Source organism: Drosophila montana, unplaced genomic scaffold (genome assembly GCF_035044405.1).
Source record: "Drosophila montana isolate Dmon_TW-CO22-7 unplaced genomic scaffold, ASM3504440v1 contig_2666_1, whole genome shotgun sequence".
Taxonomy (NCBI): Eukaryota; Metazoa; Arthropoda; class Insecta; order Diptera; family Drosophilidae; genus Drosophila; species Drosophila montana.
In genome coordinates this window covers 190796-216136 of record NW_026997533.1, presented here as the reverse complement: position 1 = coordinate 216136, position 25341 = coordinate 190796, and the positions used below count along the sequence as shown (strand labels likewise).

At 46.8% G+C, this 25341-nt stretch overlaps 6 protein-coding genes and 1 long non-coding RNA gene across 11 annotated transcripts; 2 read left to right on the top strand and 5 right to left on the bottom strand.

Annotated features, from left to right (window-relative positions):
- The first annotated feature begins 129 nt into the window (after positions 1–129).
- IntS2 (integrator complex subunit 2) lies at positions 130–5703 on the top strand. Its single transcript, XM_064683687.1, has 3 exons — positions 130–1325; positions 1390–3023; positions 4646–5703. The coding sequence occupies exons 1-3, from the start codon at positions 465–467 to the stop codon at positions 5502–5504; spliced, it is 3354 nt and encodes a 1117-aa protein (XP_064539757.1). The 5' UTR covers positions 130–464; the 3' UTR covers positions 5505–5703.
- Positions 5704–7436: 1733 nt separating this feature from the next.
- Positions 7437–10344, bottom strand: Hsp60A (Heat shock protein 60A). Its single transcript, XM_064683596.1, has 3 exons — positions 10191–10344; positions 7990–9360; positions 7437–7929 (listed from the first exon to the last, which is right to left on the bottom strand). The coding sequence occupies exons 2-3, from the start codon at positions 9358–9360 to the stop codon at positions 7579–7581; spliced, it is 1722 nt and encodes a 573-aa protein (XP_064539666.1). The 5' UTR covers positions 10191–10344; the 3' UTR covers positions 7437–7578.
- Positions 10345–10379: 35 nt separating this feature from the next.
- On the top strand, positions 10380–12064 carry LOC135429329 (uncharacterized). The gene is made up of 2 exons (XR_010436400.1): positions 10380–10624; positions 10732–12064. It is a non-coding gene; the product is annotated as an uncharacterized LOC135429329 (long non-coding RNA).
- LOC135429328 (apyrase) lies at positions 10466–15430 on the bottom strand. Of its 2 annotated transcripts, none has more exons than XM_064683598.1 (8): positions 15212–15430; positions 14805–15030; positions 14534–14731; positions 14076–14478; positions 11250–11407; positions 11090–11186; positions 10676–11033; positions 10466–10617 (listed from the first exon to the last, which is right to left on the bottom strand). In XM_064683598.1, exons 1-8 carry the CDS (start codon positions 15340–15342, stop codon positions 10521–10523), a joined length of 1668 nt encoding a protein of 555 aa, XP_064539668.1. In that variant the 5' UTR covers positions 15343–15430; the 3' UTR covers positions 10466–10520. The 2 variants fall into 2 exon arrangements, with proteins under 2 accessions (XP_064539668.1, XP_064539669.1); XM_064683599.1 differs by lacking the exons at positions 10466–10617; positions 10676–11033; positions 11090–11186; positions 11250–11407 and adding exons at positions 12113–12512; positions 12581–12935; positions 12998–13094; positions 13161–13318 and having other exon boundaries at positions 15212–15423.
- A 995-nt stretch (positions 15431–16425) lies between these two features.
- LOC135429387 (lanC-like protein 3 homolog) lies at positions 16426–18868 on the bottom strand. Of its 3 annotated transcripts, none has more exons than XM_064683662.1 (3): positions 18715–18868; positions 18575–18641; positions 16426–18455 (listed from the first exon to the last, which is right to left on the bottom strand). In XM_064683662.1, exon 3 carries the CDS (start codon positions 18355–18357, stop codon positions 17098–17100), a length of 1260 nt encoding a protein of 419 aa, XP_064539732.1. In that variant the 5' UTR covers positions 18358–18455; positions 18575–18641; positions 18715–18868; the 3' UTR covers positions 16426–17097. The 3 variants fall into 3 exon arrangements, with proteins under 3 accessions (XP_064539732.1, XP_064539733.1, XP_064539731.1); XM_064683663.1 differs by having other exon boundaries at positions 18575–18659; positions 18715–18862; XM_064683661.1 differs by having other exon boundaries at positions 18575–18856.
- A 629-nt stretch (positions 18869–19497) lies between these two features.
- Positions 19498–22344, bottom strand: LOC135429396 (growth hormone-inducible transmembrane protein). 2 transcript variants are annotated; one of them, XM_064683679.1, is made up of 7 exons: positions 22281–22344; positions 21897–22216; positions 21722–21833; positions 20357–20498; positions 19934–20270; positions 19730–19862; positions 19498–19674 (listed from the first exon to the last, which is right to left on the bottom strand). In XM_064683679.1, exons 2-7 carry the CDS (start codon positions 22105–22107, stop codon positions 19596–19598), a joined length of 1014 nt encoding a protein of 337 aa, XP_064539749.1. In that variant the 5' UTR covers positions 22108–22216; positions 22281–22344; the 3' UTR covers positions 19498–19595. The 2 variants fall into 2 exon arrangements, with proteins under 2 accessions (XP_064539749.1, XP_064539748.1); XM_064683678.1 differs by lacking the exon at positions 22281–22344 and having other exon boundaries at positions 21897–22238.
- A 335-nt stretch (positions 22345–22679) lies between these two features.
- Vago (vago) lies at positions 22680–23512 on the bottom strand. The gene is made up of 3 exons (XM_064683631.1): positions 23346–23512; positions 23148–23280; positions 22680–23089 (listed from the first exon to the last, which is right to left on the bottom strand). The coding sequence occupies exons 1-3, from the start codon at positions 23431–23433 to the stop codon at positions 22849–22851; spliced, it is 462 nt and encodes a 153-aa protein (XP_064539701.1). The 5' UTR covers positions 23434–23512; the 3' UTR covers positions 22680–22848.
- Positions 23513–25341: the final 1829 nt, after the last annotated feature.

Sequence of the window (25341 nt, the reverse complement as noted above, 5' to 3'; positions counted from 1 at the left end):
GAAAATGTGTGTATCAGTGAAAAAAAAACATCGAAACATCGATACATCGATTGGGCGCACCAAACAAAGACTCGATGTTTAGCAAACCAAAAATAAAAAAAAACAGGTTGGCAGCACGCGCACACGACCAGCCGGCTAACTGCAAGCATCCACCACAAAAGGCTGCCGTAAATAAAGCAGAATTTGACTTGAGCTCATCCACTTGGAGCATATTTATTGCTATACTATCTAAATTGCTTGTGAAACGCTAAATAATAACAAAAACATATCGATATTATCTGGCTGGCAGCATCGATGCCCGATATCGATGCTTCGCTCGTAGAAGTTTTTGGTACCGCATCCGAGAGCCACGATGCGAATGCGCATCCGACGGATTACAGCCTGAAAATCAACGCAATTGTCATTGTTTGGCAACAGGTTCGCCTGGCGTCGAAGGAGAAGAAGAAGCAGAAGCGCCTGCGACGATGCCGGTCAAGATGTACGATGTGACGGCCCGCGTATTTGCCGCCATGCAGAATCTGGACATCACATCTTTGGCCAGTTATCCGGAGACCGAGATACGGCCGGTGCTGCCGTCTCTGGTGCGAATGAGCCTGCTCTCGCCGCTGGACAACACGGAGTCGTCGATGGAGTCACGCAAACAAATCCTGGCCGTGCTCATCGGCATCGAGGTGGTCAATAGCATTGTGTCCTATCTGCAGGTCAATTACCATGAGCTCGAGAACGATCTGAAGAAGGAGCTGCTGACGCGCCAAAAGTCCAGCAACGCCTCCGCATTCTTCGATGCCCAGGGTCAGCCGGAGTATGGCCTGCAGTCGGGCATTGCGCTCGGCTTTGAGCGGGCGGATGTGGCGCGCAAGGTGCGCGTTGTGCTCTCCGAGATCTTCAATCTGCAGCAACAGGTGTCCGCCGCCGCCGAGCAGAAACCATCAGCGGGCACGCCCGTGATAACAGCTCAATCCGAAATCCTCGACGATGGCATCTACTTGGAGGAGGTGGTGGACATACTATGCATTGCGCTCGCCGAACTGCCCTCCCTGCTCAACATTCTGGAGTTGACCGATGCACTGGTCCATGTGCCGAATGGTTATCGCATTGTTTGCGCCCTGGTTGCCAATTTTCCGGATTGCTATCGGGATGTCGTCTCGCATGTCATCTCCAACTGCGACGAGGAGGGCAACGAGGGCAAACAGCGGCTGGCGCTGCTGATGGCGCTCAGCGAAATGAATCCCTCCCAGGCGCTGGCCAATCGCTCCATGTGCGTGGACATGCTGAAGGTGCCCTCGTTTATGCTCAAGCTGGCGCTCAAGCATTCCGAGGATCTGGTAAGTGGTCCCCCACTTGAATATATATATAAAACTATCCCTAAACTCCTCCTCCTGCCCACAGATCGCGTTCCTCACGGGCCTGCTGCTGGGCAATGACCAGAATCTGCGCTCCTGGTTCGCCCTGTACATACGCACCAGCCAGAAGCGCAAGGGCGAAGCACTGAATATGGTGCGAGTCGAGCTGCTGCAGAAGATTGTCCAAATAGCGAGCAGCGCCGCCGACCTGAAGGACTTCAATCTGCAGGGCGCGGTGCTGTTGCGTCTGTACTGCGCCCTGCGCGGCATCGGCGGCCTGAAGTTCAACGACGATGAGATCAATGCGCTGTCCCAGCTGGTCACCAGCTGCCCGCAGCCGACGGCGTCGGGTGTGCGCTTCGTAACGCTGGCCCTCTGCATGCTCATTGCGTGCCCCTCGCTGGTGTCCACCATAACGCTGGAGAACAAGGCGGTCGAGTGGCTGCAGTGGCTCATCCGGGAGGATGCCTTCTTTTGCAAGCGCTCCGGCACGAGCAGCTCCCTGGGCGAGATGCTGCTCCTGCTGGCGATACATTTCCACAGCAATCAGATAACGGCCATTAGCGAGATGGTCTGTTCCACGCTGGCCATGAAGATACCCATACGGCCGAATAGCACGAATCGGATCAAGCAGCTCTTCACCCAGGATCTGTTCACCGAACAGGTGGTGGCTCTGCATGCGGTACGTGTACCGGTCACACCCAATCTGAATGGCACAATTCCCGGCTATTTGCCGGTGCACTGCATCCATCAGCTGCTCAAGTCGCGCACATTTCTCAAGCACAAGGTGCCGATCAAGGCGTGGATATTCAAGCAGATCTGCAGCTCGGTGCGGCCGGTGCATCCCGTGATGCCCGCCCTGGTCGAGGTGTTCGTCAACACGCTCATCATACCCAATCCCACGGGCAAGATTAGCATCGATCATATGCATCGGCCGTTCACCGAAACCGAAATCCTGCACGTCTTTCGCACCTCGCCGCTAACGTTCTTCGCCGTGGAGCTGCAGCAGCCGCCCGCTGGGGAGGATCTCGCCCAGATGGAGGTCGCCTGCCCGCTGACCGCACAGCTGCTCATGATCTACTATCTGATGCTGTACGAGGATACGCGCCTGATGAACCTCAGCGCCCTCGGCGGACGCAAGCAGAAGGAGTACTCCAATAACTTCCTGGGCGGCCTGCCGCTCAAGTATCTGCTGCAGAAGGCGCATCAGTTCCACAACGATTATCTGTCGCTCTTCCATCCGCTGCTGCGGCTCATCATCTCCAACTATCCGCATCTGAGCATGGTCGATGACTGGCTGGAGGAGCACTATTTGGCCAACAGCAGCCTCGAGTCGGATCATTGGTATGATCTCAAGCCGGAGCTGCTCACCCGCGCTCTCGACACCATCAAGACGAAGCCCCGCCTGGCGATACGACTGTTCAAGCGTCTGCTCCAGCTGCCGCCCGAGTCGCTGGCTCAGTATGCCCATCAGCTGGTGCAGCATCTGCCGCATGTCTTCCAGAAGGATGTGCCGCGCTATGTCAAGGATCTGTACAACGATCTCTGGCTGCGCCTGAATGCCGTCCTGCCCACCACCTTCTGGATCATGTCCCTGCGCGCCATCACCAACAACTCGGATGCCCTCAATCGACGCACCTTCGCCAACGAGAGCCTCTTGGAGCCCATGGATGTGCTCAGGTATGTCCTTATCCCTAAACACCATGCATCTGAGCGAGACAGCAAGACAGCATGAAAAGCCACTGAAAAGAGAACTGAAGTTTTCAGGGGTCTACCAGATTTTCGCTGTTTTAAGATCTCACAATTAACGAATTGCCAATTTGGTTGGTGACTTTAAAACTGTGGCTCTAAAACTGTGTGTTATATGTATACTATATCTCAGGCCCATCAGCATAAGCTTCTTTAACACTTAGAATTGAAATTCTTCTACAATAATTCAATTGTCACGTGACTCTAGAACTGTCGTGACAGTAGCTCTAAAACTGTGTGATATATAGGTATACCAGCAGGCGCGTTAGCCGCTCTTAGAAGATCTTAAAGCCACTAAATAGCCAGAATTGGAACTAAGCACTTGACAGGTGACTCTAAAACTGTCGGCTAAATGACTGTGGCTCTAACTGTGAATTTTAAGACTAACTCAATGTGTGGAAACATCAGTATTTGCTCAAGTGGGCGCACGCCACTCGCAGTTTTGAATTTATCTGAAGTGCAAATCTGGGGACTCTCAAACTACAAAAGTATAATCTGAAAAGTTTGGCTCTAAAACTGTAGAAAATGGTAAAAAGGTATAATCAATAAATTGCGTTAAGTAACTCTCTAACGATGACTCTAAAACTGTAAGCTGAAAATTGTAGGAGCTTAAGACAATTGCGTAGCCGAAAATAGAAGTCAGTTGATTCTTAAATAAATATAGGCCAAAGGCAAATGAAGTGTCTACAAAGCGGTGACTCCTAAACTGTGGCTCTTAAACTGTTTCCTAAAATCTTTAACAGATTAACATAATAATGTAGCCAAAATAAGACGTGACTCAAGGCTAAAACAAAAGTAACATAAAAAAAGCAAATGAAATGACTCTCAAACTGTGACTCCTAAACTGTGGTTCCTAAACTGATACCTAAACTTTGCAGGAGATTAAGATAATTATGTACGGTAACAAAAATAACATGCCAAAAGCAAATGAAGTGACTGCCAAACTGTGGCTCATAAACTGTAAGGCAGGAGACTAGAGTAAAGAATGGGCAAAAAGTGTTTTTAAATTAATTCACTTATGAGAGCAGATCCGAGATTTTGTAGTTGAGGAAAACCTAATTAAAATGGCTCTAAAACTGTGTTTAGTCTATGAATGCAAAACTGTAGGAGTTTCGGGAATCTCGACAAGTTATTTTATATAACTCTTCTATCTGCGGGCAACATCTATGAATTTTTTTAGGTTTCGCATGTATGGATATTGTGTAGAACCAATATACCCTTCCCTTTCGTGTGGGTACAGGGTATACAATAGCCAGGTGCTGTTGGAGATTGTGGCTCAACAGCGGAGTTGGGGAAATTTTGATATGAGAACAATTCATGGGCAAGCATAAAAGTGAGCTCCAGGTCAGGGCTAGCTATCTTCCTCTCCCTCTCTCTCTTTCTCGCTCGCTCTTTCCGTCCCTCTCTGATATATGGCTGGTGCTCACGTTTGGCTGTGCCCTCATGTTCCTCGACATTAACTAAATCCTCAGAGTTGGTCGCTGTCTGTTGCATCGTGTGTTATACCCCAATCCCAATGAATACCCATTAAATGGAGCGTAATTCTTTTGCAGCTGCCCGCGTGAGGTGTTCTGTTCGCCGTACATGTTGGTCATACTGCTGCGGATATTGAAGGGCAGCCTGGCGGCGTCCAAGACGTACCTGAACGTGCACATGCAGCAGAAGCAGGTGCTGGACAAGAACGGTCTGGTGCAGACGGACGCCGATCGGGAGGAGCTGAAGACGACGCTGATCGCATCGCAGGAGAGCGCCGCGGTGCACATACTGCTCGAGGTGCTGGACTATATGGACAGCAAGGCGGATACGCGAGTCGCCAAGCTGGAGCTGCGCGAAATTCAGGGCATCATTGGCACCTACGTGCATCAGGCATTCATCACGGAGCCATCCCTGGCCAAGCTGGTGCACTTCCAGACATATCCCAAATCCGTAATACCCATGATTGTCGCCAGCGTGCCCTCGATGCACATTTGCATCGATTTCGTGCACGAGTTCCTCAATGTCACCGAAATGGACAAGCAGATCTTTACGATTGAGCTGACATCGCATCTGGTGCTCAACTATTCGATACCCAAGAGCCTGGGCGTCTCCAAGTTCTGTCTGAATGTGATCCAGACGACGCTCTCGCTGCTCACCTCGTCGGCCAAGTGCAAGTTTCTGCGCAACGTGCTGCCCGCGATGGTTCGATTCGTCGAAACGTTTCCCATTCTCGCCGACGATTGTGTCAACATCCTGATGAACACCGGCCGGAGTCTCCATTCGCAATCGTCGCTGGGCGTCACCACCATGCAAATGCCGCTCACCGAGAGCGCCAAGCTCTGCTCGTACCGGGACGCCCAGCTGCATATCACGATGATCGAGGACGCTTTCAAAGCGCTCGTCGAAGCCGTCATGCAGAAGGCGGAACTCTATTAGAAACAACTTTCCCCATCAACCATCAATTCTATTCAAAATCATTAAGCAACGACCTAAAGTCGATTTAAGGAAGCATTCTGGATTGATGCTTATATTATGTATGTGCACCATGTTTAGAAGTCAATCATTATGTTTATGTATAAATTACATTTGTACCTCCCGAACGAGCTATCAATAAATGTTTTACACTAAATTTAAATCGTACATCTAAAAGGTTTTCTAAAATATACCAAATTGCTATTCACTTAGTCTAAGGCCTCGCTCGCCCTCTCCCTCTCTCTTTCGCTCTCTCTCTCTCTTTCTGTTTCCAAATACCAACTTTTTATACTCTACCTTTTGCAGTCTCTGAGTTCGAAGAGTTTGTTTAATCAGATCGAAAAGTTTCTTCTATATCAAAAAGCTGCACACTTAGTCTCAGCTCTCTCCCCATCTCTCTCGCTCTCTCTCTCTCTCTCTACAGCTTCCATATACCAACTTTTAATACTCTACCCTTTGCAGTCTCTGAGTTCAAGGCCTTTTTGTTTTAGCCAGTTCGAACTTTTTCTACTGGATTATTCTAGAAGCTTTTTTAACTTAATTGTTTATCTCTTCACAAGGCCTGTGCTTGGATTGGAATAAACGTTTATGAAGCTTAGGATCTGTGCTCAGGAACTTTGTCTCCGTTTATTCCGAAATTTATTCAAGGATTTTCTTTGCTGCACTCTTAATCTGCACAACAAATTTAAAGACTCTAGCTCTTACAGTCTCTGAGTTCAGAGAGGTTAGCTTTGAGAGATATACATGCATTTATTTTTGGCTCTAGATATACATATAGATATATATATATACTACATATAGATATATACATATATATATATATATATAAACATATACTAGATATAGATATATATATATACTAGATATAGATGTATAAAGTTGGTATTTTTTGATCTAGAATTTTGTATACTCTTATATCTTTGATAATTATTCAAAAATTGAATTTAAAGACTTAACTTTAAGAATCGGTAGTCAAAAATTAAGCTTTCTCTTTAATAACTCCCGTTTCTATATTTCTATCTATATATACAAATGTATATATATGTAGATAGTATTTTTCGATATAGCTATACATACATATATATAGATGGTATTTTTCGCTCTAGATATAAGTAGATATATGTACATATATAGATGGTATTTTTTGATCTAGAATTTTGTACACACTTTTTTATATCTTGGATAATACATTTGAAGATTTCACTAACAGAAATTTAGTTATCTTCTAAATAACTCCCATTACTATCGTAGTATTCGTGAATACTGGAGTATTACCTTACTTACCTTTATACCCCTGGAAGTGGGACTCTCGATAATAATCAGGAATATATATATATGTATATATATGGCTTAGCACATATCTCGACCAAATCCTAATACACTTCCCTGCTAGGCCATATTAAGCAGGGCATATAACATACATATTTTGGGTACAAAGTCCAGCTATATAGTCGCAGGTTCTCGAATCTGTAGCACCCGTTTTTACCCCCCTTCTCTCCCGCACACCTTCATTTCCATGCTCGAATTTTCTTTCATATAATTTTTGTTTTTTTTATTGTTATTTTACAACTAACGGTATTTCTTGCATTTACATATATAACATGTAAAAAATAGTATTAAGGAATAGTTTTTTAAAAAAAAAAGAAACGAAACGTCAAACACAATGCAGAAACGCCAGCGCCTGGGCATGCGGCCAATCCGCCAGGAGACGAGCCCGACGACTTGTTCAAAAAGGAGATAAATGCGAAACAAAATCCGATGCGGATCCACCGAATGCATGTGTTGTGTGTGCGCGGGCGGGCGTGTTTGTGTGTGTGTGTGTGCCGTTGGGGGCGTGGCGCGAGGGAGGGCTAGGGGGGGGGCTGGCTGCACCGAAGTAGAAGCTAATGTGGGTGGAGTTGGAGGTGCCCGCGGATTGCTGCCGCATCCCGTAGCCTGGCCTTTATGCATCGTGGGCCTAAACATATGAATGGTGTGTGTGTGTGTGTGTGTTGGTGTGTGTATGGGTGTGTGTGTTGGTGTGTGTGTGCGGGTGCGCTTACATCATGCCACCCATACCACCCATGCCTCCCATGCCGCCCATACCACCCATGCCGCCCATGCCTGGAGCAGCATCCTCCTTGGGTATCTCGGTGACAACAGCCTCGGCGGTGGTCAGAAGCGAAGCAACGCCGGCGGCATCGGTGATGGCGGTGCGCACCACCTTGGTGGGATCGATGATGCCCTTCTCGATCAGATTACCGTATTCGCCCTTGAGCGCATCGTAGCCATAGTCGCCCGACTGGGTCTCCACCTTGGCCACGACCATGGCGCCATCGACGCCCGCGTTCTTGGCAATTGTCATGCAGGGCATGCGGAGGGCGCGACGCACAATATCCACGCCAAGGTTCTGGTTGGAGAAGAAACAGAGTTAAATATTAATCAATATGGGATTGGGTAATCAACTAACCTGATCCTCGTTTGTGGTGGCGACGTCGTCCAGTTTCTCGATGCAGCGCAACAGCGCGGTGCCACCGCCGGGCACGATGCCTTCTTCGACGGCAGCACGGGTGGCATTGAGTGCATCATGGACGCGATCCTTCTTCTCGTTGACCTCCACCTCGCTGGAGCCGCCGACGCGCAGCAAAGCGACGCCGGAGGCGAGACGGGCCAGACGCTCCTGGAGCTTCTCCTTCTCGTACTCGGATGTGGTGTCCGTGATCTGTTCCTTGATCTGGTCGACGCGACGCTGCACATCGTCCTTCTTGCCCTTGCCCTTCAGCAGCAGAGTGTCATCCTTGGTGATGACAACCTCGCCCACCTGACCCAAGTCGCTGATCTTGACATCCTCCAGCTTGACCAGATCGGCATCATCGCCGAAAACAATGCCGCCCGAGGCGATGGCCATGTCGGTGAGGGTGGACTTGCGGTTGTCACCGAAGCCGGGCGCCTTGACGGCGGCCACCTGGAGGCCGATCTTCAAGCGATTCACCACCAGGGTGCTGAGCGCCTCGCCATCAATGTCTTCGGCAATGATGACCAGCGGCTTGCGCTGTGAGTTGGCCAGCTCGAGGGCGGGTATGATGCTCTGCACCGAGGAGATCTTCTTCTCGGAGAGCAGCAACAACGCATCCTGGAACTCAACCTTGGCGCCCTTCGACGAGTTGATGAAATAGGGCGAAATGTAGCCGCGATCGAACTTCATGCCCTCAATCACCTCCAGCTCATCGATGAGGGTCTTGCCATCCTTGACGGTAATGACGCCATCGCGTCCGACACGCTTCATCGCATCGCTGATGAGCTTGCCAATGGCTTGGTCGCCGTTCGCCGAGATCGTGGCCACCTGGGCGATCTCTTCGGGCGTCTTGACGGGACGCGACATGGCCTTCAGGTTGTCCTTGACGGTGTCGACGGCGAGCATGACGCCGCGACGAATCTCAACGGGATTGGCACCCTTCGAGATCTTCTCGAAACCCTCCTTGGCAATGGCGCGCGCCAGCACTGTGGCTGTGGTGGTGCCATCGCCGGCTTCCTCGTTGGTATTGTTGGCCACATCTTGGACCAGCTTGGCGCCAATGTTCTGGAACTTGTCCTTCAGCTCAATGGCCTTGGCAACCGTAACGCCATCCTTGGTGATCTTTGGCGAGCCCCACGACTGCTCAATGATCACGTTGCGCCCCTTGGGGCCCATGGTGACGGCCACAGCATCGGCCAGCACATCGACGCCCTGCAGCATCATGGCGCGCACCTCGGCACCGAACTTGACATCCTTCGCATAGCTGCGCATCGCCAGCTGACGGCTGATCGAGGTGCGTGCAAGTGAAACTGGTAGGCGGAACATCTGCAACACGATATCGATTATCGATAAATTACAAATGCAGGCAAAAGTTAACGAACAAAAAAAAAACACGTGCACACTGTTGCCAGTTAAGCTAATTTACAGCTATTTTGAAAACTTAACTCAACTATAATTTTGCAACCCGTTAATTTTGCAGTGTTAAATAAGAGCTATTAAAATTGATTTCAATTTCACTTTATTAAATCATTTCGCGGCCCCCCTCAGCTAAGTGATAATGAATGACCCCCCACCCAACCGGTGCGGTCTATCGATAACAAACGAACGTGTAAACGAGAGCAAGTCTTCCAGAAAAAATCATTTATGTAACCCAGCCGCTGACCCCTTCTCCTATACATATATAAACGTTCGTGTGTGAGTGTGGTTGCAATGTTTGGGCTTGTTATGAAATTTGGGGCAAGTGCATGGCCGTTGCATGCATTAATCTAAAGTCCAATTGGAAAACATGCACAGAAATTGTGAAATTGTTGGCACCGGCGAGAGCAAAAACATGTGCGCCCGCCGCTGTTACGTGAGTGCGCCGCTGCCTGGAAAGTCAATTCCAATACGAAAATCAACTATTTTGAATGGTATACATTCCATTCGTCGGACGCAGGAATATTGTCTATTGTGAACATAATTAACTTATGTTTGCTTAATTGAAGCACATTACGTTGCAGAAGATTCTAGAAAGAAAACAGCCGCTCGCTTTGCCGGTTGTCTTATATAACACACACACCAACGCACGCACGCACACACACAACAATGATAATGCAATTATTTGAGCACACGCGGTTTTATATGTAAGTTGAAATTTTTATGTTTATGCTACTTACTTTGATACTGCTTTTCTTTGTTTGTTTTTACAGAGACTTGAAAATCAAAAATTAAACTGTATATGGAACACTTCCGATTTAACTTGATGTAAATTAACAAGCTCACTTGCTCGAAATGTGCCGCAGGCGGACTCCTAACCTTAACAAGACTTTTGAATGAGTGAGAAGTACAATGTGACCGCACTGGGTAAGCAAGAAAATGTACTAAAATAAATAGCGAAAATACCAAAAACAGCCAACTTCACGTTTAGGCCAAATTCTGAACGATATATCGATAGTTTTGCCATATTTTGTAAACGTTTATTTGAAAAAAAGATAACCGCATTTTGTTTAAGTTACAAATTGGATTCTCTGCTCCAGACCCGCAGTTATAGGCCCAATCGCATTCATATAGTCCATCAAAGCATCTAAATCAAAGGGGCCCAGCCTGCAAGGTATATGTTTAAAAATATGTATTTAATCTGCAAATTTATGGCAGGGCATACTCAAGCTCTTGGGCGTGGTCGCTAATCAGCGAGAAACCGTTTTTGCCATTTGCCAGATATTCCATGACCACCAGCCGATAATGCTGACTCAGCTGCAATGGCTGGTACTCAGGTATGGCGCAATTGGCACAGCGCACGAGTACACGGACCAGCCGCTGGCCCGGCTCAGCCCTTAGATTATAGATTATCCTCAATCCGGAGACCTGCAGAAAGCGCTTGGATGTGGGCGACACTAGACTCGAGTTCATGGGCGCCACGCCATCCTCCAGCAGCTGCCACAGATGCTCACCGCGCAAGTTCAGAGCATATAAACGGTTCTCCCACGGACACATGGCCACCAGCTGTTTGTAGCTTATATCTGGCGAGAATGGAACAGCATTTAGTTCCATTTGGGAATCGATCTGGTCAACTTACCGCCCGCCGGTATGGGCACACGAAAGTTGCCCTGGCTGGTCAGGGCGACCGTCACATTGCTCCAATTGGCCGCTTGCGCGGATGCCTCCTTAACGAACTGCAAAGTCGGGAGGATTAGTAAAGGCAAATCTGATTGCCGGACCGAACAACTTATACGCACGGCATGGAGCATGGCGTCCGTGTAGAGATTGCCCAAATTGCATTCGCCACGCGCGCATTCCGCTTGCTGCAAATGGACCCGACTGCTGCCCACAATCCGATTGGATGCCTCCTCCACCTGGGCCTGCCAGGGTGCTAGCTCCAAGAGCACGTCCTCGTCTTGGAAATTAAAGTGTTACATTTGCAATAGGCAATAGACCATATGGATTCAGAGCTGGGGATTAGGACTTTGGAACATGGGTCTATGGGTTTTCTATGGAGTTAAGGTTTATTGCCAATTATCGATAGATCAGACTGTTTCCGCGATATCGATAGGTATAACATTTTCGATAAGTTTTTTCGAACTATTTCGGAACTTTTAAGAGCTAGGTTGACCAACTTTGTGACCTAGGTCAATAATATTCCACTTTTTGGAGAGCTTTCCCCTGAAATTTGAAAACCAACCCAATTTTTTAGGATATAGCCTTTGTCTTAGGTATTTATGCACATTCCAATGCCAGATTTATGCCTTGCAAATTTCATAAAAATCGGACAGTAAGGAGCGAAGTTATTCGAGGACGTATTTCCTGTGGAGTGGGGCAGGAGGAAAAAGAGAAGGGCAGTGTATGTATATGAGGACAACAGCAATCTAAATGCAGGGTTCAGGGTATCTTCTAGTCGTGCAATCTCACTTGTTTCATATCCGGGCCTATATCAAGCAACAAAATTCCTATCAACCGATCTGTTGCTGTCTCTTTGAGAGAGATTTAATCATAGGAGAGCCTTTTTAAGGCTCTCTTAATGAGAGGAAAATAAATTAAAGGCAATGAAAAAGTGGCCATTTCTTCTTCTTTTTCAGATTTAACAATTTAAACAGTTTATCAGCACGTTAAAATAAAATAATTCAAGCTTAATTTCTTTGATGACAAGAAGGAACGCCTATCTCTGAAGTACTTCAGATTAAATACCCTCGCGATATTGCTGGAAGCCACGACGGAATTTTTTGCGTGGTGTTTCACACTTTTCGCGAAATTCACTTAATTTTGTGGAAAATGCGGCTAAAGTTTGATTCGGATCCGGTTGGTTAATGTCCGGGTAATGAAAAACTTCCACTTGGACTTCTTACAACATTTATTTATCATTAAAAAAAAAAATAGTTATGTACAAAATTGAAAATGCGCCAGGTTGTCAGTTGAGCACAGTGATGCGTCCCTCGAGGCCCGTGTAGATGGGATCAATGTTGCTGGTGTAGGAGAGCAGGGCCTCCAGATCCGTGATGCTGACTCTGCAAGTGCGAGCGGATTATGGACAGATACAGATTGAACAAGATTGAGGTTAAATGAGTTCACTCACTGGATGTCGGTGCCCTCGGCTAGCATGGTGAAGCCATCGCCGCCGCCCTGCAGAAAGTCCGGCGAGGCGATGCGGTACACCTTGGCCGGCTCGAGGGGCTCGTAGATGGGCACATCGCAGTCGGCGCAGCGCACCAGAACGGAGACGACGCGCGAATTGACCGGCTTGGTGTAGTCATAGGTGACCTTTAGGCCGGCCACCTGCAGCATTATGTACGAGCTGGTCACCCCATTATCCAGATCAATTTTGCTGACACCATACTCCAGAGCGTCGACCAGCTTCCGGCCGGGCAGGTTGTACGCCATCAGCTTGTTCTCAAACGGCGACATGTTCACCATGTGCGCATATGTCAGATCTGTGGAACAGTTGTTCGAGTCAGCTCCATATTTTCGTTTCTACTTTCTACTTTCTACTCACTGCCTCGCAGCAGGGCCATGCGCAGGCCGCCGGTGGCCGCCAGTCCGATCGATACATTCGTCCAGGCGTTCTGATTGAAGGGCGTCAGTCCCGTGAACTGCAAACGGGGCATTCGGTTAGGAAGCTACAGTTACACGGGCTCAACGAGCAGCGGTACGCTTACCGTATGGACTATGGCATCGCAGAAGAAGTTGCCCAGATTGCATTCCCGGTCGCTGCAGTCGCTCTTGGTCAGGTCGACCATGGTGCGGCCGACGACCACCTGGCCCTCGCTATCGATGACCTCCTTCCAGGGCTGCAGCGCCTTCAGCACTTCCTCGTCTGCAGCGGCAACAACAACACGTCACAAAAAAGCAAGCGAGAGTGCCCGACTAACAGTTACCCTGCACTCTCTACAAATCGAAGCGACTGGAAAAAACGGCTCAAAGAGTGAGCTGTGCTCTTTGGCTCTAATAAGAGCTACGCCTGAAATACGCACGCGAGCTATCGATATTTATCGATTTCGACAAAATGTGTATGCTATTGTGTAAAAACTTTGATGTGAAGAAGCTGGTTCATATAATTTCAGGCATGTGCTCAACCAGCTGTTGCTGGAAATCGATATTTATCGATTTCAAATAAACAAATCGAGTTCCTATTTGAAATAGGTTTGACCTTCATAACGAAACCTACAGGTCACCTTCAATTCCGCTTGCTCTTATAATTTCCAAGAAATGCTTAAAACTGCATATCGATACTTATCGGTTTCGAACAAATAAATTTAAACTTAATATCTAAACCCACATGTGACAATTAATGCCCCTAGTTCCTAAATAATTGAAAATCGATATTTATCGATAGCAAAGTTATCGATAACAGAAAAGGTTGAGTTACAGTTGATGTCACTAGCTTTCAAAATTTGTCAGGCGGCAAATCGATATATATCGATTTTTAACAGAAATCGATAATTTAGCTGAAAATAGCCTTCAATTTTCAATTGGAAGCGTTTTAACAGGCAGACAGGTGGAGAATAAAGAATATATATATTCAACCGAGGAACAGGGTATGAGAGGGAAAGGAAATGGAAAGAGGAACTCACCCTCTGGAACGTCCTGCCCCATATAGAGGGGGGCACCCTCGAAGTCCAGGACGTCGCCTTTGTCATCGAAATAGACCGTCAAATTGCCGACATATTTGGCATAGCAGCCCGCCTGAACGATGAGCACACGATGGCCGCTGCTGTGGATCACCTGGGTGGGATAGTCGCCGCGCGACTTGTCCGGCCCGGGCGGATCGCCCGTGTAGAGGAAGGTGTGCGAATGGGAGCCGACAATGACATCGATAACATCGCCCGCATTCGCGGCGATCACCTTGTCCACATCGTAGCCGCAGTGCGAAATGACAATGATGATGTTGGCGCCCTGTTCCTGCAGCTGGCGGGCCTCCTCGCGGATGGTGTCGCTCTCGTTGCGGAAGATCAGCTTGCCCGTGTTGGCCAGAGTCTGCGCGGGTCAGAGCGAGGATCAGAGTGGTTGGAGGTGGAGGAGGAGCACTTACGTCTGTTGTCTCCAGGATGACACCGATCAGTCCGATCTTGCGGCCGCCGCGCTCCAGGATCTTGGACCGCTCGTAGAGGCCATCCATGGTGGGCTCGTGGGCGTTGTCCATGTTGGCCACCAGCATGCTGGTGTTGATGGTCTTCAGGAAGGGCACCACGCCCTCCACGCCATGATCGAACTCGTGGTTGCCCAGCGTCTGCGTAAAATGTTTGGAGGAATCGCATGAAGGCAAGGCACCAGGAGATCTACAGCTTCAGGTTCAGACATACCATGACGTCGGCGGGCAGCATATTGAGAAACTGCTGTGTAACATTCCAGCGTCCGATATTGTACCAGAGCGTGCCCTGAAAGCTGTCGCCCGCATTGATATAGATGGGATTCAGATCGCGCTGCTCCTCCAGCAGCCGGCGCACCATGTGCACGGTGCGCGCATAGCCCCCGACGCACTCCTCGCCCGCATCACAGATGCCGCCGCTGGTGTCGGTTGGCTCGAATCTGGTTGGTGGCGGAAGGCACTCAATGAATGACATTGGTATATTTTATGATACGAACGATATGGATTGCTGGCATCTTATCGGACACATGTGTGACAGCACAAGTGCCTGATAAAAGCGCTGCGCATGATTATGATTGTTTACGGCACACTTCGGCGATTAAATGCTGGCCAGGCACTTGCCTGGCATGGAAGTCGTTAATGTGTATTAGGGACACAGGAAATCGATCCTCGGCGGCCAGCGAGTGGCCGGCGCCAACGATAAGCAGCATTAGCGCCCAGGGAATACCCCTGATCTGGACAAGCATCATCATCTCCTCTCGTCTTGTCTCGTCTCGTCTCGAGTGTGCTCAAACACCTAATCCGCGCGGTGTCCCTCGTGCGACTGACCAGCCGTCGCTGTTCCACAAAAATGAATTACCTCTCGAACTAGCATTATTTATGATGTATATATATATATATCTGTGTTAGTCAGTGTTATATGACTTTTGGCTGTTAGCTGAGGCTCGCACTTGATTAACTAGTCCGGCACTCAGCCCCGCCCGCGGCCTAACCCCAACTCGATCCATAGAAATAGCCAAGAGGGTTGCCTGATACAGTACAGAGATCGCTCGATAATTGCAACTACTCAATCCCGGCAACTAAAATCTTAGCCACAGAACGAGCTAATCATATTATTCCACAAAACTTGGTGCTCAGATTCTGCTATACATAGATTGGGAATATTTCACATTTCGAATATCTCGCCGATTCCCATTTAAATGGGAAACTATATTTATTTAGAGATATATTTGGTATTTTTTTTAATAAAGATCGGACTATAAGCAACGAAGAACGCCGGATCGCTATAGTCAAGTTCTTCCGTCTCTATATATCTATATATCTATATCTATCGACGATCGGTCGAAAATAAAGCTCTTATATGGAAAGCTTTTGAATGGGGCTGAATGAGCTTCGAAAACGGTTGAAAAAATGCATTTTAATATCTTATATGTAATGTACAAAATAATAAAATTATAATTGATCGATTTTTATTATAAGGCGCATAATATTTAAGACAGCCCTCGCGTTTAAAGGTGTTCAATTAACTGTTGCAGCTGTTGCATGCACGGAAAATATTCCGGAACGAGGTTAATTAAAATTGCAAATATAAATAAAGCTTATCTGCCTTGCGAGCTAATAAATCAGCATTTATAACATATATCAAATATCTTTTTCCCTTACGTTTGGTTTCAAAGATTAACGCCTCGCGCGCAATCGATTAATCGATTCTTAATTGTTCACTGAGCTACTCGCCAAAAACATCGATACCGATTATTTTGTTTACTAATTGTGACACGCGCCAAAGTCAAATGGACTTACGATATTCGCGGCATTTGTATCGTAAATTACACGCCTTGGTTGTAGTATAATTTTTATTGACAATAGAATTTGGAGCTCTTCATAAAGTTACTCGTAGGTATAAAGCACAGTATATGTATGTATGTTTTATGATTTTGTTTGCAAGTACATATGTAAGTATTGTATATAAATATATATTGTATGTGTATATTTATGTATATATATATATATATATAATTGTATATATATCTGAATATTTATGTATGCGTAGTATTATTATTTATTAAATTGCTTAGCTTAAAGCACAGAGAATTTTGATATGAGAATGATTAATAACATTCTGCGTTCGGTGATTGGCGCCACGCACTCAATTGATTAGCTGCCCTTTTTTTAAATGCAGGCAAGAGCGGGGTTGGGATGGGTGTGTGTGTGTGTGTGTGTGGGGGGGGGGTAAGGTTTTACCGAGCACTGAGATCAAATGATCGTAACCGTCAGTGATTCGTCCCGTGTCCAACCAACGCGCAAAGGCAACGAGAACAACAAAACAAATTAACGGCGGGGACGAAACACAAATTTGACTAGAAAAAATAAACTCCCTGATTTGTTGTGTATGTGTGTGTGTGTGTGTGGGTGTGTTCGAAATTCGCAAAAGTCGGTGAGAATGCATTTGCTGAACAGGTGTAAAGATTTTGAAATCGGTTTCGGATACTGGGTTTGCCGGTTGGTGTCTAGTGAAAGACGTCCATGAAGGGAAAGTGCGCCTGCTCCGGCTCGAGCAGATCGACCAGGAAACAGACGGTGCCAGCGACGCCCTCGTACAGGCTGTGCGGGCGATCTGGGACACGGGCGCGCTGCTTGAACTCCGAATTGGTTAGGAGCTCCATGAACTTGTGCGCCCGATACAGGTACTTCATTTCGTTGGTCAGGCGAAAGAGCAGCAGAAAAACGTAACCATTGCCGGCGACGCCGTGACAGATGCCGGGCCCCTTGCGCAGGAAGCCCTTCTTCCAGACAAGATCGGCGGCGCGTCGCAGCGATATTATGTACTTGTCCTCCTTGAATATCAAATAGGCTTTGGCCAGCACATAGACAGCACCAGGTGCGCCATGGCACCAGTGCACCAGGCGCTTGTCGCGTCCGGAGCGCAAATCCTCCAGGGCCACCGGAAAGTTGCCCTCATTGTCCTGCAGCTCCAGAAAGAAGTCAATGGAGCGCTTTATGTCGCGCACCTCGGCGGCCGGCGCCGATATGGGCACCGTGCGGAACCATGGACTATCCAGCAGCATGTGCAAAATGGCACAGAGTCCGTGGGCGGCGCCCAAATACTCGGTGCCATGGTATTGATACATCAGCGGCAGGGGCGAATTGTTTAGCTTGCTGTACTCGCGCCCGCTGGTCACGATCAGCTGGCAAATGGAGACCAGATCGTCGTCGGTTATCTTCTTCTCTGGCAGCACATCGTTCAGCCAATAGCAGCCGGATAGATAGCCGGCACGGCCCACCAGCACCTCGTCGCAGCCGTATTTGGTGTGCATGAACTCCTTGCTAGAGGGTATGCCCGACTTGAAGTTGGCCAAATCGTTGGACAGCTCCTCCGTGTTCTTGGCCTCCTGCGAGATGGCCGCCGAGACGGCATAGATGCCGGCATTGCCGCACAGAAACGAATAACGCTCCGCGGAGCGTTTCTTGTAGCGCTTGGCATTCGCCTTGGCATTGCGTATAAAGGCGGCCGCATGCTCCAGGGCTGGATACAGATCGCGCGTCTGCTCGCAGCTGTGCAGCTTCCAGAACATGTAGGCAATGCCCGCATTGCCCACATACAAGTCACCGCGATTGTCCTCCTCGTCGCTATTGGGATGGCAGTGCTCCAATATGGCGTCCACATAGGTGCATATCAAGGTCTTGATGTGCTCCTCATCTGTGGCAAAGGGCGTATTCTCGCCGCCCGAGAAGTCCGCAAACGGATTCTTTAAATAACGGCGCTCCATCTCCCAACTGTGACTGTCCGTCTCCTCCGCCTCTTCCACCGGCTGCGACACTTGTCCCTGCTGCGCTACGTTCCCCGACGCTGGCTGCGCAATTGTGCCTAACCAACAAAAAAAAAAAAGGACTTTTTTTTGTGTGTTATCGTAAATCGATTTGCCGACGGCGCCGGGCGCAGGGCGCGGCCCGCCGGCAGCGGCGGCGGCGTCTGCCGGCACTTACCCTTTTCTGGTGTTGGCCGTGACTTTGAACCAATTGAATAGCTTCTGCTCGCTGCTGTTCTGCACACCTGCAACACGTTTATGCACTTAATAATAAACAACTAAATTATAATTCATAAAATGTAACGAATTGTGTACTACCAAAATGAATTGTGTTCTGTTCTATTGTTCGGTTGCTAGTGCTCGAGTCACGAAAATCTTGTTTTAATTATACATTTGTGACAAATTCGACACTCGATCCAAAGCCAACCAGTTTTAAGCTCGTAAACCTTTTAATATCTCTGCAAATCGAATTTCGCATTGTCCTGCCGACGTTTACACATCGTTGACTATTTTTTGCGATATCTTATCGATATATCGCCTAGTTGGCAATTTATGCAAACAGCTGTCACATGCCAGTATCGGCAAATTACGCGAATGCAAATAATTAATTGGTAACGGTTTTTTAAAAACTTGTAGGTTTAAGAGCAGTTAATGTGCAATCATTTGTACAATCAGTGTTACCAGCTGTCTAGACAAAAAAAAACGCTGAACGCAATGTGAAAACAACTAAAAATAGCTGAATTAACTTGACAATAAAAAGGGCAACCAGTCTACAATTTTAATGTTTCCTGCTGACCACATCGAGTAGAAAGAAAATATTTAGGAGCAAAAAAAGTAGATAAATTGTGTTTTCGTTAAGACACAAAAAATCTAGTCCCCAGAGCCGACTCAAAACAAAAATGTTATAATAATAAGAAATCGGTTAACCAATTCCAACAACTACTGAGTTGGCAACCCTGTGGCCAAATCGCATAACGTTAATCGCTGCGTAGCATCGATACCGCTGCTATTCGTGCACAAGCATCGATACTTTTGCTGTTCATGCACAAGCATCGATGGCAACGCTTATTTACGCAATTTTCAAATGAAATCATGCAAATATTTCATTTTTTTTGGCCTTTTAAGCCGACATAGCTTTATTTTAATGTTTGTATATCATAAGTTATTAGTTTTACTGCATCACAACTGCTTTGGTATAACTACTTTCGACGATTGCCGCCCAATATAGTGGCGATCCGTATGAATATATTCAATACGTCCATGTAAATGGACATTGAACTGAAAAGAAATCACACATAAGAAACACAGAAATCGGGGCAATTTATTTACTCACGCATTAATGGGATCAAAAGGCGCCACGGCATACTGTGGATACACCTCGGCCTTGCGCACCAGTCGCTGCGTGTCGTAGAGCAGAAAACCGCTGAAGAGCACGAGGCCGCCGTAAAGGGACATTGAAGCCAAGCCTAAAAAAGGAAGCATGACGATGAGCATGAGCACGGGCATGTGTTTAATAATAAGTTAATTGTCCACTTACCGGCGCCAATGACGGTCGTGGGTGGCAGCCACATCGAAGCCAGGGACGAGGCAAACACAACACCAAGGCCGATGGCCAGCGGTCCGCCCATATACAAGAATTTATCATTTGGAGCACACGCAGCGATCGTGGACAGGCCACCGACAATGCCTCCAGTGTAGAGTGCAGCGCGCGTCATTATCGGACCGCCCAGGAAGCACAAGGGCGCAATTACACCGCCCAAAATGGCGCAGTGCAGCGCCCAGGCGAGGTGCTTCGGCCCCAGACCCGGCTCATACTGCATGGAGCGCGTGAGTGCGCCGCTGCCGACGACGAGCGCAAGTGAAGCGAATGTCCACTACGAGAAATCAATATATATGTATGTGTGCATGTCTCTGTGTGCGTGTGTGTGGGTGTAATGGATGTCCCGCATTGGAAACTTACCAGCAGACCGCCCCGTGAGGCCAGCGAGAGTAGGCGTGGCGAGCGGAACACAGCCGCCGCGGAGGCAGCCGTCACTATACAGGAGCCCCCAAAGAAGGCGTAGCTGGACTGAATGCGTTCCTTCACATATTGCGGCCACATGCTGTTGAAAAAGCGTTCGCCAATTATGAAATTGCACTCGAATTGATATAAAAACAAGAATGTTTACTTTCGGCACGCCGAAGCTCAAATACCCTTGTGGACATATAGCGCTCAGCTTTGCAGATATTTGTGGAGAATTGTGCAGCCGGCTGACTTTGGTAAAGATGTCTTGCAAATAAGAAAGGTTAACTGATCGTTTCTATATCAGCTATGTAATATAGTTATCCAATCCAATCAGTTATTAGTTTCTATAGAACAGAATACGATATATAGAAGATTTGAGGGCCAGATTTAGATGTCGATGAGATTAGACCAAGCTATGACTGTGGGAAACTTTGACCTATGTCCGTATTGGACAGACAGATCGACCAACGATTATGGCTATATATATATATACATATATGGATACATCGATTTAGGAAATTACAAGTGCCAGACATTTAAAATTTAAAGAGTACGTCCACCTTAAACATTTGTTTTAATTCTCAATACCTTGCCTCATGTCTATTAAACTGATATAGAGATTCTGTTTAAGCATAAAACAAGCTCTCTATAGATAGAGAAGTTTATAGCATATGTATATCTCTTGTAGTAAATACAGCTTGATAATATTTCCCTCTTTGGAGACCACCTCCCAAAAATCAGAAAAGCAACTCAATTTTAAGGCTGGAGCCTTGCGCTTTAGTAACCTTTTGTATGGCAATTAATTTCATGAAGATCGGACAATATAGCCCGAAGTTAAAGAGGAACATATTGCCCATAATGTGGGGATAAGTGAAGGAAGAGAAAGGAAGCTGCGCTGTCTGTTTTTGTGACTGTATGCTAAGAGTATAGAATATTATACAATATATAGAATATTATCATATATATAGAATATTATATTATATATAGAATAATTGCAGCTCTGAGCAGAATTCAGGGTATCTCTTAGTCGGGCTACTAAACAGCAACCACAAAAAAGGCAACAATTGCTCTATTCGGACTAAAAGATACCCTGAATATTAAATGGAATTCTAATGCAACAGCATTTTAAACTTATTTTTCCCATAAATAAGGGCTTTTCCGAGCATCTTCGCAGTCAAGTCAAAAGGGAAAATCAAGCTTTTTGCAATTCTGCATGACTGATTCGCATTTGTTAAGATTTAAAGGCACCCAATGATCGAGTCCGGCAGGAGTGAGGAGTGCCCCAACTAGTCACCTACTGGAGGAGAAGCGCGTACTCACATGGCGTTGTCCGCAATGCTTGTGTGTTTGCCCATGCCGATGCCGTAGTAGCAAAGTGCGCCGAGGCCCACGACGGCGGCTCCGGCGGCAGCGCCTTTGCCCATCGAATAAGCTGGAAAGCACAGAAACAGTTTATATAATTACGCAAGTGGAGGCGGGCAGCGGATGCACTTACCGTTGGCACTTGGCGGCGCCATTAGCTTCTCCTTGAGGGTGGGTGCACGTGTCTGTTCGACGGCCACGGGATTGCGTGTGTTGCGCACGGGATGGCGTGCATAGTTGCGCACTATGTTGAGGCTGGGCTTTGATTTGAGGAAGGCCTGCGAAGATTTGCCCAGCAGGAGGCTCCTCGGGCGAGCTGTCGACAATGCAAGTCGTAGCAACATTTTCTTGTTGTGATGAAATTCGCAGTAGTCGGTAGATTTTTCGTTGGAGCCAAAAATGTAATTTTATAGCAGCTGTCGCTGTTCTTCTTCGATTAATTTAAATGGTTTGCTGTAGGCATATTTTATGAAAACTATTATATTTGTTTTGAAAATTTCTAGAAGTTCCTACTTACTTGCTAGCACTTCGATACTTGAATGTACGTTTGACGACTTGAAGATGTATCGATATATATATATATATATATATATAGCAAGTTCATGCTATGGCTAGGTGTGTGTAAAAGTATCGTTCAAAATAAACGATAAGGTTGGCAACGCGATGTCTTCAAAAATTTTAAATTATATCGCCAATAATGTGTATGACAATAATTGGTAGCTGGTAATTGCCTTTTGTTAGCTTAAAATTGGCATCTGCATATTTTACTACGATTTCCGAATTGATTTTGGTCAATAATGTATTTGATGTTCCCATGGCAGCTATCGATAAGTCTAAACGATGTTAACTGTATTGCTAGTGTAAAACATCCCTGTTTAACACAAATGGCGCCTAGCCAAAAACAAATTGCGATTAATTTAATTTTGTTAAATTCAATTTAATTATGCGCATCACACATACAATATTAAGGACACAAAGAATACATTGCGATACAGCTGATTTATGACTAATTATGGCCTAATTGATACAATCACACTACAAATGCGCTGCACACACAGCAATATAACGGGATGTAACGGCTGCGCTTACACCTGATATTTTCGAGCGGGCGGTCGCCGATCCTTGCCGATGACAATCAGCTCGGTCACGTGTGATTTGCGCAAATTACCAGTATGATCATACGTATTCGTTTGTTCTAGCTCGCCCTGCGCATTCGACTCGTACGTCTTGCATTCGTACATGGGACAACACTTGGGATAGTCCTGATTGGCTTCAGTCGGCGGCAGGACATTGCAGGTGCCCTTCAGTGCGCCAGGCACCTTGCAGCTGCAACGGCAATGCAATTGCAATCGGAATTGATACTTGGGATACTCCAAACGCTCACCTGTCCTCCCACAGTTGCAGCGTGCCCAGACACTGTACGCGCACACATTGGCCGGAACGCGTAAAGACCTCACCCACATATAGCTGGCGTCCGCTCAGCGTATCGCTGCAGTACTGCGGATTATAAACGTATGCTGCCGGATGCTCCAGGTGAGTGAAAAGCCAACGCTATCAGCCTTAAGAGCTCTCGCATACTTACAATGAAATGGCGGCGTTGCCCGGCTAATGCCCATGCAGATCACAATTATGAATCCCAGCAGGCATGATCTGGCTGTGGAGTAGTCCATTTTATTTAATATATAACTCGACTGGATGCTGTTTGGCTAATGAGCCCGGCCCGACGTTTGCAAAGTTTAGTGCGCAACTGAGACGAATGCGGCGGCCCGAGTATTTAATCTTTCTTCAGTTCCTACAAACACATGTAGCTTATACATGTGTGAGTGTGTCTGTGTGTGTGTGTGTGTGTTTGTGGGTGTGCGTGTGCCTGTGTGTGTAATCACATGTACTTACGACATTTGCGCGCTTTCTCTACTGGGAATTTAACAATTTATGTATATGAAATGTGTTGATGTTTTTATATGCTTATCGCTTGGCCCGCAACGCAGAAATGCTGAAATAAAACAAACATCAACTATGGACTGTGGCACGACTACGAGCTACCCTGCCATTAAAGTCTCCAGTTCGAGCAGGTCCCTAAGAAGTATGCTAAGCATGGGAGAATTCGGCCAATATGTTTTGCAGCGACAAGCGTGAGTTATACAGGACTCTATTGATGATCTGTCATGCGTGACGTCTTGCGGGACAAGTCAGCTACGTTGTCCTTAAGCGATGCAACAAATATTATGCTGACTAAACGCTGGCATTAATGTTGGATAACGCACAGTTACGCAGATTTTTGTACGCTTTTCGAATAACAAATGCAGGAAATTTAACCTATATCTATGTAAGGTAAGGTAAAATATAACCCACCGGGTCCCTGATTTCCCATCACTATCTCTTTATACTATCTACTTAATACTCTAAATATCTTTAATAAATTCCCTTACTTTTCCTAACCTTAAATAAATAAATCCTTGCTAAGGACGTCATATAAGCTCATGGCTTGCCAACGAAGACTTCACCAATGAGCTAGTCATAAAGTCGAGGTCTAGGCGTTGTCATCGAGACGCCCAATAAGCCAGACACAATCAATGACATGTCATTAGGAACGCCATGCGGGCATTCCGTCAAGGTTCACATATCCATATACATACATATATGCAGCATGAGCAGTGTGAGTGAACCATACCGCAGTTGATGATAATATATTAAAATTTGTCTTAATTGCAGGCTGTAGTCAATATACCCACAATGGACGGATCATTGAGGAGTATCAATCATAACAAATTCAGATCAATATGCAAAATGGCAAAGCACTCGAACCTACAATGTTCACGAGCATGTATGTACATATGTATATATCTGAATGCATGCATGTATATTGTGTGCGTATGTGCTCTTTAAAGTTAAATGTTAAGACATTGTTTATAAATATTTTAATTCTCTTGTAGACTGCGCACCGTCTCGCAGCATGCGGCATAATTATCGTTGTGTGGGGCAATGGGCCACTGGATGTGAGTCAGGCCCCGGACAACGGCTGCTTGCTTATACGGGTGCTTTCCCCATTTCGAATTTCGTGGGGGCTACCTTCACGTGTCCCCTAAGCACATTTCTACAATTTTACATTTTACACGTCTTCATTCAGTAGAATTATCGCTTGGCATTTGGCGATTAGCGTAACCCAATGACGACTTATCAATTTCAAGACACGAGATAACCGCAACGACAGCGCCCTTTGACCCGCGCTTAGCTGGCCTGCTGCGGCTGCCATTGGGCAGTTGTTCGTTCGCATCGTGCGAGTGTTCGCACGACTGAAAATGCTAAAATTTCCGTCACACTCGCAATTTCCTGCACAAATCCATAGAGTTGGTGCAGCATCCTGGCTGTGAGCCAGGCTCTAGCCGTTGGCCGGAAACGGAAATGGAAATTGTCACAAATTCTTAATAGCCCTATCAAATGTGCGTTGATGATTGCCTCGGTTAGCTGACGGTTGACTCATCATCTTCGCTCCCCTTCATTCGGCTCTGCGCGGCCAGACAGCCAGACAAAACGCTGCTTACTTTCAAGCGCTCGCATTTCATTTGATTTAGTTCGCT

Excerpts from the sequence above, each read along its gene's own strand:
- IntS2 (XM_064683687.1), top strand. The coding sequence starts at position 465 with ATGCCGGTCAAGATGTACGATGTGACGGCCCGCGTATTTGCCGCCATG. Across the intron at positions 1,326-1,389 it reads TCAAGCATTCCGAGGATCTG|ATCGCGTTCCTCACGGGCCT; the intron begins GTAAGTGGTCCC and ends TCCTGCCCACAG. Across the intron at positions 3,024-4,645 it reads GAGCCCATGGATGTGCTCAG|CTGCCCGCGTGAGGTGTTCT; the intron begins GTATGTCCTTAT and ends ATTCTTTTGCAG.
- Hsp60A (XM_064683596.1), bottom strand. The coding sequence starts at position 9,360 with ATGTTCCGCCTACCAGTTTCACTTGCACGCACCTCGATCAGCCGTCAG. Across the intron at positions 7,930-7,989 it reads CCACCACAAACGAGGATCAG|AACCTTGGCGTGGATATTGT; the intron begins GTTAGTTGATTA and ends TTCTCCAACCAG.
- LOC135429328 (XM_064683598.1), bottom strand. The coding sequence starts at position 15,342 with ATGATGATGCTTGTCCAGATCAGGGGTATTCCCTGGGCGCTAATGCTG. Across the intron at positions 14,732-14,804 it reads TGCTGCCCGCCGACGTCATG|ACGCTGGGCAACCACGAGTT; the intron begins GTATGTCTGAAC and ends CATTTTACGCAG. Across the intron at positions 10,618-10,675 it reads GACCACGCCCAAGAGCTTGA|GCTGGGCCCCTTTGATTTAG; the intron begins GTATGCCCTGCC and ends TATACCTTGCAG.
- LOC135429387 (XM_064683662.1), bottom strand. The coding sequence starts at position 18,357 with ATGGAGCGCCGTTATTTAAAGAATCCGTTTGCGGACTTCTCGGGCGGC.
- LOC135429396 (XM_064683679.1), bottom strand. The coding sequence starts at position 22,107 with ATGTTGCTACGACTTGCATTGTCGACAGCTCGCCCGAGGAGCCTCCTG. Across the intron at positions 19,863-19,933 it reads CACGACCGTCATTGGCGCCG|GCTTGGCTTCAATGTCCCTT; the intron begins GTAAGTGGACAA and ends TTCCTTTTTTAG. Across the intron at positions 19,675-19,729 it reads CCTTTTGATCCCATTAATGC|TTCAATGTCCATTTACATGG; the intron begins GTGAGTAAATAA and ends ATTTCTTTTCAG.
- Vago (XM_064683631.1), bottom strand. The coding sequence starts at position 23,433 with ATGGACTACTCCACAGCCAGATCATGCCTGCTGGGATTCATAATTGTG. Across the intron at positions 23,281-23,345 it reads GGCAACGCCGCCATTTCATT|CATACGTTTATAATCCGCAG; the intron begins GTAAGTATGCGA and ends AGCATCCGGCAG. Across the intron at positions 23,090-23,147 it reads CTGCAACTGTGGGAGGACAG|CTGCAAGGTGCCTGGCGCAC; the intron begins GTGAGCGTTTGG and ends TTGCCGTTGCAG.